Consider the following 10,000-nt stretch of genomic DNA (forward strand, 5'->3'; position numbering starts at 1 on the left):
GGAATACGGACATGACAGACACATCACAACAGATTCACGTGCTTCAGTTCGGAACTGATCTGAGCACACAAGAGAACGATAGAGCAAAAAGGAGAGAGAAGGGGGGAGGAAGGGAGAGGGGAAAGGGAGAGGGAAAAGGAGAGGAGGGGAAGGGAGAGGGGAAAGGGAGAGGATGGGAAGGGAGACGAACACACGAACACACGCACAATGAATGCCACGAGCCGTGACACATTGGTTTACCCATACAAACAACACATATTTTTAAAAAAAGGAACAGCATACTATCACACATCGCTTTTACAACGATGAAAAGAAATCATTGATGCACCCACCCAAACAACACGAATGTCTACTCACATTTTGAATTCACAAAAAAAGGGGGGGATCCGTTTCAGACGGTTTAAACGTGTCAACACATGCTGCAGGCAAAAGAGTTTGTGGTCTGCTTGTTAATGAAGCATTTTTAAAGACAGGTTTTGTTCACTTGTATTGTGTTTCTCACGATGCAATAATTTTCATGTGCGTTTGTGTGAAGATTGGTTTGGTGTTTATATTGTTCTGGGTATGATGGGATTTTGGTTCTTTCATGTCACTGGTTTAGCTTTTAATGAATGGTTGATCTAATAACTATTTTTTCGGGGAATGTTGGGAAGGTGAGGGGGGAAGATTGGGGGGGGGGGGGGGGACAGCTGGCTCTGGTTCTTTGACATTCGTATTTTGGGAGATTTATTTTTAGGATGTGTGTGTGTGCGCGCGCGCTACAAAAGGGGAACATCCGGTGTTCTTTGTGTTCAAAGGTCGATCCAGAAGCGGAAGACGAATGCAGACTTTGGACATAATTTGCCTGAATGGCTTGAAACATCTGGGTTCATCACTTCGTCTCTCCGTCTGTGTGCCTGTCTGCAAGTCGGTCTGTCTGCCTGTTTGTCGGTCTGACGACAGTATGTATCAGCATGTGTGTGTGTGTGTGTGTGTGTGTGTGTGTGTGTGTGTGTGTGTGTGTGTGTTACTATGTAGCAAAGACCCTATACAGGATGAGGGACTGGATGAAAAGAAGCTATTGCTAAAACCTGTTGTCCTCGAAATTACAGCATTTTGTCTTGTCTCTTCTCATAGACTACATGAAGAAACAGTATATCGCTCCCTGTGAGAGGTCATAGACTACATGAAGAAACAGTATATCGCTCCCTGTGAGAGGTCATAGACTACATGAGAAACAGTGTCATCGCTCCCTGTGAGAGGCCATAGACTACATGAAGAAACAGTATATCGCTACGTGTGAGAGGCCATAGACTACATGAAGAAACAGTGTCATCGCTCCCTGTGAGAGGCCATAGACTACATGAAGAAACAGTATATCGCTCCCTGTGAGAGGCCATAGACTACATGAAGAAACAGTGTCATCGCTCCCTGTGAGAGGCCATAGACTACATGAGAAACAGTGTCATCGCTCCCTGTGAGAGGTCATAGACTACATGAAGAAACAGTGTCATAGCTCCCTTTGAGAGGCCATAGACTACATGAAGAAACAATATCATAGCTCCCTGTGAGAGGCCATAGACTACATGAAGAAACAATATCATAGCTCCCTGTGAGAGGCCATAGACTACATGAAGAAACAATATCATAGCTCCCTGTGAGAGGCCATAGACTACATGAAGAAACGGTGTCAACCTCAGTGGTCCCCCCCCTCCCCCCCGCCCAACTCCCCCAACCCTTGCCATTCCACTTGCCACTCATGGCCCCACTTTCTTCCTCCATCTCTCTGTCTTTCTGTCTCTCTTCCCCCCCCCCCTCTCTCTCTCTCTCTGCACACGTTTTTCTGTCAAGTCTACACACAACTGCAGATCCACCAATACAGTACACATCCTGACCTCCACCCTGTGTGGCAAAGTATATGTGGGGGAAACACCTGCGATCAGTTAGGCTGAACTACGATCACGCCATCGGTCAACACTTCCACAGCGCCCAGCACAGTCTCACCATTGTCCAGATTGTAGCAGAACGGCAGAACCAACTGGACAGAACATACAGAAAACACATGGAGTCACACATAATCGCCCGCCTTGGCACACTCCACTCCAGTGGACCTCAACACGAGAGAAGGACCAGTGGCATCACCAGCCTGCCCCCACCCCTCTTCTAACCACAGGCTGCTCTTCCTGTCCTTCCCCCTCTCCCCCCACCTCTAAGCCCCCCCCCCCCCCCTTTTTTTTCTCCACCCTCTCCATTTCCCTTTCCCCACCCGCCTTCCTACCCATTTTGGATCTTCCTCTTCCACCCCGTCTGAATCTCTACTCACTTAACTGTTCATCCTCGCCTCCATTTACTGATCAATACAATCTTCCAATGCTTTTCGGTGACCTCATCTGTCATTTCCAACTAACACAGTCCGCGAAGACAGCCCTATGAACTGAGACGTTGGACACTTTTTGAGTCTTATTTTACAATCCATAGTTTTTATAAACTTTCTCCATTTCGTCTTTAATTTAGTCTTTCCTCAGATACGCTTGATGTAAACAAGTATGTAACTTGTTTTTTTTTTTTCTTTTAGTCTTGTTAAGAAAGGATTTCTCTTGCTTTTTCTTGTCTTGTCTTCTCTCTCTGTTTCTCTCTATGCCCGCGCGCGCGCGCGCGCGAGTGTGTGTGTGTGTGTGTGTGTGTGTGTGTGTGTGTGTGTGTGTGTGTGTGTGTGTGACACATCACACTAACATCTGCACCCAGTCCCTGGCTGGGCCGGAACTCTGAGGTCTTAGCACTGTCCGGTCGTGAGTGGCCTCCCTGGAGCCGGAGGAAGAGGAAATAGATGGCGCTCGATCTGCCTCACTAACCATGGCGGCTGACGGGGCAACAAGGTCCCAGCTACCGTTTCTTTCTCTGTCCGGGTCTCTCGGCCTGTGTGCGGGTTTGGGTTGTGTCCGACAGTCTTTATGTCTGTCTCTGTTCGGCTTTTTATTTTTTCTCGAATTTTTGTTTCTCTTTCTCTATTCATTCTGATTGCTCTCTCTCTCTCTCTCTCTCTCTCTCTCTCTCTTTCCGGCATCAACCTTTGGACATAAACTACCCACCAGACCAAATACTTCTCCCAGGTGTGGCACTGACCTAATGGAGGGCAGTCTGGAAGCCACGCAGCCCCCCCCCTCCCCACTCACCTTCTCCCCCTCCTCCCCCCCCCTCCCAGGTGTGGCACTGACCTGGTGGCGGGCAGTCTGGAGGCCAGGTAGCCCCCGGGGACCTGAGTCAGGATGTAGCCCCAGAAGAAGGAGCTGTCCACCATGCCGATCGTCTCCGGCGTCCAGCTGAACTCCGCCTCCTGTCGGCACAGCCAGGGTCACAGGTCAACGTCAGCACAGCCAGGGTTACAGGTCAATGTCGGCACAGCCAGGGTCACAGGTCAATGTCAGCACAGCCAGGGTCACAGGTCAATGTCGGCACAGCCAGGGTCACAGGTCAACGTCAGCACAGCCAGGGTCATAGGTCAGTGTCACCACAGCCAGGGTCACAGGTCAACGTCAGCACAGCCGGGGTCACAGGTCAATGGCGACACAGCCAGGGTCACAGGTCAGTGTCAGCACAGCTAAGGTTACAGGTCACTGTCAGCACAGCCAGGGTCACAGGTCAATGACATCACAGCACAGGGTCACAGTCAATGTCAGGACACTCAGGGTCACAGATGAATGTCGGCACAGCCAAGGTCACAGGTCAATGTCGGCACAAGATCACCGGTCAATGTCAGCACAACAACGGTCACAGGTCAACGTCAGCACGGGGTCACAGGTCAATGTCAGGACACACAGGGTCACAGGTCAATGTTGGCACAGCCAAGGTCACAGGTCAATGTCAGCACAAGGTCACAGGTCAATGTTAACACAGTGTTACAGGTCAATGTCGGCACAGCCAGGGTCATAGGTCAATGTCAGCACACACCGGGTCACAGGACAATGTCAACACAGGGTCACAGGTTAATCTCAACACAGTCAGGGTCACAGATCAATGTGAGCACAGCCAAGGTCACAGGACAATGTCAGCACAGGCACGGTCAGTGGTCAATGTCAGTACAGGGTTACAGGTCAATGTCGGCACAGCCAAGATCAGAGGTCAGTTACATTGTCGGCACAACCTGGGTCACAGGGTTTTCATGATATGGCAATGGCGCAAGGAGCCTTGGCAGTACAGGCGTCACTCGCTAAAGGAATAAAATGACGACTTTGATGATGATGATGATGATGATGATGATGCTGACGATGATGATGATGATGAGGGGAACACACCCCCGAGGTCTCATTGCGGCGGATGACGTCGTCGCCGTCCCTGTCCCTGGTAGTGTTGGAGGTCATGTCCAGCACGGCCACCCCCAGGTTGCAGCGGATCCCGAAGGACAGCAGGAAGCCCACACTGCTCAGCACTGCCAGCTGGTGCCTCCGTCCACACTGACACCTGTCATCACACTGACACCTGTCATCATCACACACTGACACCTGTCATCATCACACACTGCCAGCTGGTGCCTCCGTCCACACTGACACCTGTCATCACCACACTGACACCTGTCATCACCACACTGACACCTGTCATCACCACACTGACACCTGTCATCACTGCCAGCTGGTGCCTCCGTCCACACTGACACCTGTCATCACCACACTGACACCTGTCATCACCACACTGACACCTGTCATCACTGCCAGCTGGTGCCTCCGTCCACACTGACACCTGTCATCACCACACTGACACCTGTCATCATCACACACTGGCACCTGTCATCATCACACACTGCCAGCTGGTGCCTCCGTCCACACTGACACCTGTCATCATCACACTGACACCTGTCATCATCACACACTGGCACCTGTCATCATCACACACTGCCATCTGGTGCCTCCGTCCACACTGACACCTGTCATCATCACACACTGACACCTGTCATCATCACACACTGACACCTGTCATCATCACACACTGACACCTGTCATCACCACACTGACACCTGTCATCATCACACACTGACACCTGTCATCACCACACTGACACCTGTCATCATCACACACTGACACCTGTCATCACCACACTGACACCTGTCATCATCACACACTGACACCTGTCATCATCACACTGACACCTGTCATCACCACACTGACACCTGTCATCACACTGACACCTGTCATCATCACACACTGACACCTGTCATCACCACACTGACACCTGTCATCATCACACACTGACACCTGTCATCACCACACTGACACCTGTCATCATCACATTGACACCTGTCATCACCACACACTGACACCTGTCATCACATTGACACCTGTCATCATCATACTGACACCTGTCATCACCGCACTGTCACCTGTCACCACTACAATGACAGTTGCCATCACCACACTCTGACACCTGTCATCACCACACTCTGACACCTGTCTTCATCACATTGACACCTGTCATCATCACACACTGACACCTGTCATCACCGCCACAACACACCTGTCATCACCTGTCATCACCGCCATAACACACCTGTCATCACCTGTCATCACCGCCATAACACACCTGTCATCACCGCCACAACACACCTGTCATCACCGCCATAACACACCTGTCATCAGAGCCACAACACACCTGTCATCACCGCCATAACACACCTGTCATCATCACCTGTCATCACCGCCACAACACACCTGTCATCACCGCCACAATACATTGTCATCACCGCGGGAGGTGGCGGGGGGTGGTGTTTGGTGGTTTTGTGAAGCGAAAAGGTGTTAAACGTGTCAACATGGCTGCCAGGACGAACGAAGAGGTGACCATAATTTTTGACTCACTTGTGTAAACAAAGTGAGTCTATGTTTTAACCCGGTGTGTGTGTGTGTGTGTGTGTGTGTGTGTGTGTGTGTGGTAAACTTTAACATTGATATTTTCTCTGCAAATACTTTGTCAGTTGACACCAAATTAGGCATAAAAATAGGAAAAATTCAGTTCTTTCCAGTCATCTTGTTTAAAACAATATTGCACCTCTGGGATGGGCAAAAAAAGAAAAAGAAAAAAAAGAAATGAAGCCTAATTATATGCAAACTGCTTTTACTGTTATATTTATATTTTTGTATTCTCTAAACTTGGCACTTTGATCTGATATTCTGACCCAACAACAAGAGCAGTCATTATTATCATTTTTTTGTTCAAACAGCAACTTCTTTTGCTAAGCATGGAAGTTTTATTTATTTTGCAAACGTTTTGGTGCAGATAGTAAAAAAAGGGAAATTACTCTGTAATTAATGCTAGGGGACTTAATTTGCTTTAAACTGATCTTTCTCATCTTAAACATTACATTTTGAAATTATACTCGATACATAAAAAGCTTGGATTTTTTTTTAAAGTGTATCACATGTGAGTCTTGAAGGCCTTGCCTCTCTTGTCTTGTCTTTTCCGCACAACGTCGATCAAGACACCACCCTCCCCACACCCCACCCTCACTCGTTCAGTTTGCCGTTTTTACTGTAGCCCCCCCCCCCCCCCCCCTCCCACTTCTCTCTCTGTCTCTGAAACTGTGTTTCAGTCTCTCTTCGTCTCTTTTGTACAGACAACAACAACAACAGCAACAACAAGAAGAATCGGCCCCCTTGCTTCCTATATAATCCATGTGTATGTACACCTTCCGATATATATATATATATATCCCATCTGTCCTTTTGTCTGTCTGTACGCGTGCATGACTGAGTGTGTGTTGGTGAGGCCAGTGCTGCTCACCTGACACAGCCGCAGAGGTCCGGGGCTGCGTGTTTGGGTCTGCCACTTCCTTCAAGCCCCTCGGAGGAGGAGACCTCGTCCAGCTCCTCATATTTGACCAAGGTCCGGTCGTCATGGTCTGTTCTCACCAGCCTGAAACATGGCCACCATGGGCACTGGGCCTTCTCCCACTTCTCTTTCACTTTCACTTTCTACGGTACTTTCTCTTTTACTTTCTATAACACTTTTACTTTCTGCATCACTTTCTCTTTTTATAGCACTTTTACTTTCGATATCACTTTCATTTTCACTTTCGATATCAATTTCACTTTCACTTTCTATATCGCTTCCTCTTTCACTTTCAATTTCTATATCACTATCACTTTTCGCTTTCAATGTCACTTTTTTTTATCGGTTTCTCTTTCACTTACACTATCTATATCATTATATATTTCACTTTCTATATCACTTTCTCTTTCAGTTTCAGTTTCTTTATCACTTTCTCTTTCACATTGACTTCCTGTATCATTTTCACTATCTATATCACTTTCATTTTCTGTATCACTTTCACTTTCTATATCACTCTCATTTTCACTTTCTATATCACTTTCACTTTCAATATCACTTTCATTTTCACTTTCTATATCACTTTCACTTTCAATATCACTTCCATTTTCACTTTCTATATCACTGTCACTAACTATATCACCTTCATGTTTACTTTTTATGTCACTGTCACAACCTGTATCATTTTCATTTTCTGTATCACTTTCACTATCTATATCTATATCACTTTTGCTTTCACTTTCTATATCACTTTCACAATCTATATCACATTCATTTTCACTTTCTATATTACTTTCACGACCTATATCACTTTCATTTTCTATATCACTTCCAGTATCTATATCACTTTCAGTTTCTATATCACTTTCACTATCTATATCACTTTCACTATCTATATCACTTTTACTTTCTATATAACTTTCACTATCTATATCACTTTCACTAGCTCCTTCTACATTACTTTCAGTCGTTTACTCTCAAGGAGGTGTCATGTCAAAGGCTAGGGTCAGATCTATGTACTCGCACCACATCTACTTAAAAAGAAAGACGGTGAAGGAGCTGATGGCTGACCTGTGCATGAACCCAACAAGCTGGTCTGTCCTTGAGAGCCTAGCATAGCGTTGTGCAAGGCATTAACACACAGTGATGTGTAAGGCATTGACACATAGCGTTGTGCAAGGCATTAACACACAGTGATGTGTAAGGCATTGACACACAGCGTTGTGTAAGGCATTAACACACAGTGATGTGTAAGGCATTAACACACAGTGATGTGCAAGGCATTAACACACAGTGATGTGTAAGGCATTAACACACAGTGATGTGCAAGGCATTAACACACAGTGATGTGTAAGGCATTGGCACACAGCGTTGTGTAAGGCATTAACACACAGTGATGTGTAAGGCATTAACACACAGTGATGTGCAAGGCATTAACACACAGTGATGTGTAAGGCATTGCCACACAGCGTTGTAAGGCATTAACACACAGTGATGTGTAAGGCATTAACACACAGTGATGTGTAAGGCATTAACACACAGTGATGTGCAAGGCATTAACACACAGTGATGTGTTAACATTGTGAATGGTGTGTAATAGAACAGTGAGCATTGTGCAAGGTGTGTAATGGAACAGTGAACATTGCGCAAAGTGTGTTAACATTGTGTATGGTGTGTAATGGAACAGCGAACACTGTGCAAGGTGTGTAATAGAACAGTGAACATTGTGCAAGGTGTGTTAATATTGTGTATGGTGTGTAATGGAACAGCGAACATTGTGCAAAGTGTGTTAACATTGTGAATGGTGTGTAATGGAACAGTGAACATTGTGCAAAGTGTGTTAACATTGTGTATGGTGTGTAATGGAACAGCGAACACTGTGCAAGGTGTGTAATGGAACAGTGAACATTGTGCAAGGTGTGTTAATATTGTACATGGTGTGTAATGGAACAGTGAACATTGTGCAAAGTGTGTAATGGAACAGTGAACATTGTGCAAAGTGTGTAATGGAACAGTGAACATTGTGCAAAGTGTGTAATGGAACAGTGAACATTGTGCAAGGTGTGTTAACATTGTAAATGGTGTGTATTGGAACAGTGAACATTGTGCAAGGTGTGTTAATATTGTACATGGTGTGTAATGGAACAGTGAACATTGTGCAAAGTGTGTAATGGAACAGTGAACATTGTGCAAAGTGTGTAATGGAACAGTGAACATTGTGCAAGGTGTGTTAACATTGTGTATGGTGTGTAATGGAACAGTGAACTCTGTGCAAGGTGTGTAATAGAACAGTGAACATTGTACATGGTGTGTAATGGAACAGTGAACATTGTGCAAGGTGTGTTAATATTGTGAATGGTGTGTAATAGAACAGTGAACATTGTACATGGTGTGTAATGGAACAGTGAACATTGTGCAAAGTGTGTTAACATTGTGAATGGTGTGTAATGGAACAGTGAACATTGTGCAAGGTGTGTTAATATTGTGAATGGTGTGTAATAGAACAGTGAACATTGTACATGGTGTGTAATGGAACAGTGAACATTGTGCAAAGTGTGTTAACATTGTGAATGGTGTGTAATGGAACAGTAAACATTGTGCAAAGTGTGTTAACATTGTGAATGGTGTGTAATGGAACAGTGATCATTGTGCATGGTGTGTAATGGAACAGTGAACATTGTGCAAAGTGTGTTAACATTGTGCATGGTGTGTAATAGAACAGTGAACATTGTGCAAAGTGTGTTAACATTGTGAATGGTGTGTAATGGAACAGTGATCATTGTGCATGGTGTGTAATGGAACAGTGAACATTGTGCAAGGTGCGTTAACATTGTATATGGTGTGTAATGGAACAGTGAACATTGTGCAAAGTGTGTTAACATTGTGCATGGTGTGTAATGGAACAGTGAACATTGTGCAAAGTGTGTTAACATTGTGTATGGTGTGTAATGGAACAGCGAACACTGTGCAAGGTGTGTAATGGAACAGTGAACATTGTGCAAGGTGTGTTAATATTGTACATGGTGTGTAATGGAACAGTGAACATTGTGCAACGTGTGTAATGGAACAGTGAACATTGTGCAAAGTGTGTAATGGAACAGTGAACATTGTGCAAAGTGTGTAATGGAACAGTGAACATTGTGCAAGGTGTGTTAACATTGTAAATGGTGTGTATTGGAACAGTGAACATTGTGCAAGGTGTGTTAATATT

The 10,000-nt window shown here is 45.6% G+C and overlaps 1 protein-coding gene across 1 annotated transcript in view; it reads right to left on the reverse strand.

Moving 5' to 3' along the window:
• The window catches only part of LOC143301085 (vesicular glutamate transporter 1-like), a 45,119-nt gene that overhangs the window by 31,434 nt on the left and 3,685 nt on the right, over positions 1–10,000 (reverse strand). The window contains exons 2-4 of the mRNA XM_076615091.1: positions 6,745–6,876; positions 4,272–4,437; positions 3,195–3,313 (exon numbers count right to left, since the gene is read on the reverse strand). Of these exons, the coding sequence (XP_076471206.1) occupies positions 3,195–3,313; positions 4,272–4,437; positions 6,745–6,876 (417 nt within the window). The remainder of the gene's footprint in view (positions 1–3,194; positions 3,314–4,271; positions 4,438–6,744; positions 6,877–10,000) is intronic.

The sequence above is a fragment of the Babylonia areolata genome, chromosome 27 (assembly GCF_041734735.1).
Source record: "Babylonia areolata isolate BAREFJ2019XMU chromosome 27, ASM4173473v1, whole genome shotgun sequence".
NCBI classification, from domain to species: Eukaryota; Metazoa; Mollusca; class Gastropoda; order Neogastropoda; family Buccinidae; genus Babylonia; species Babylonia areolata.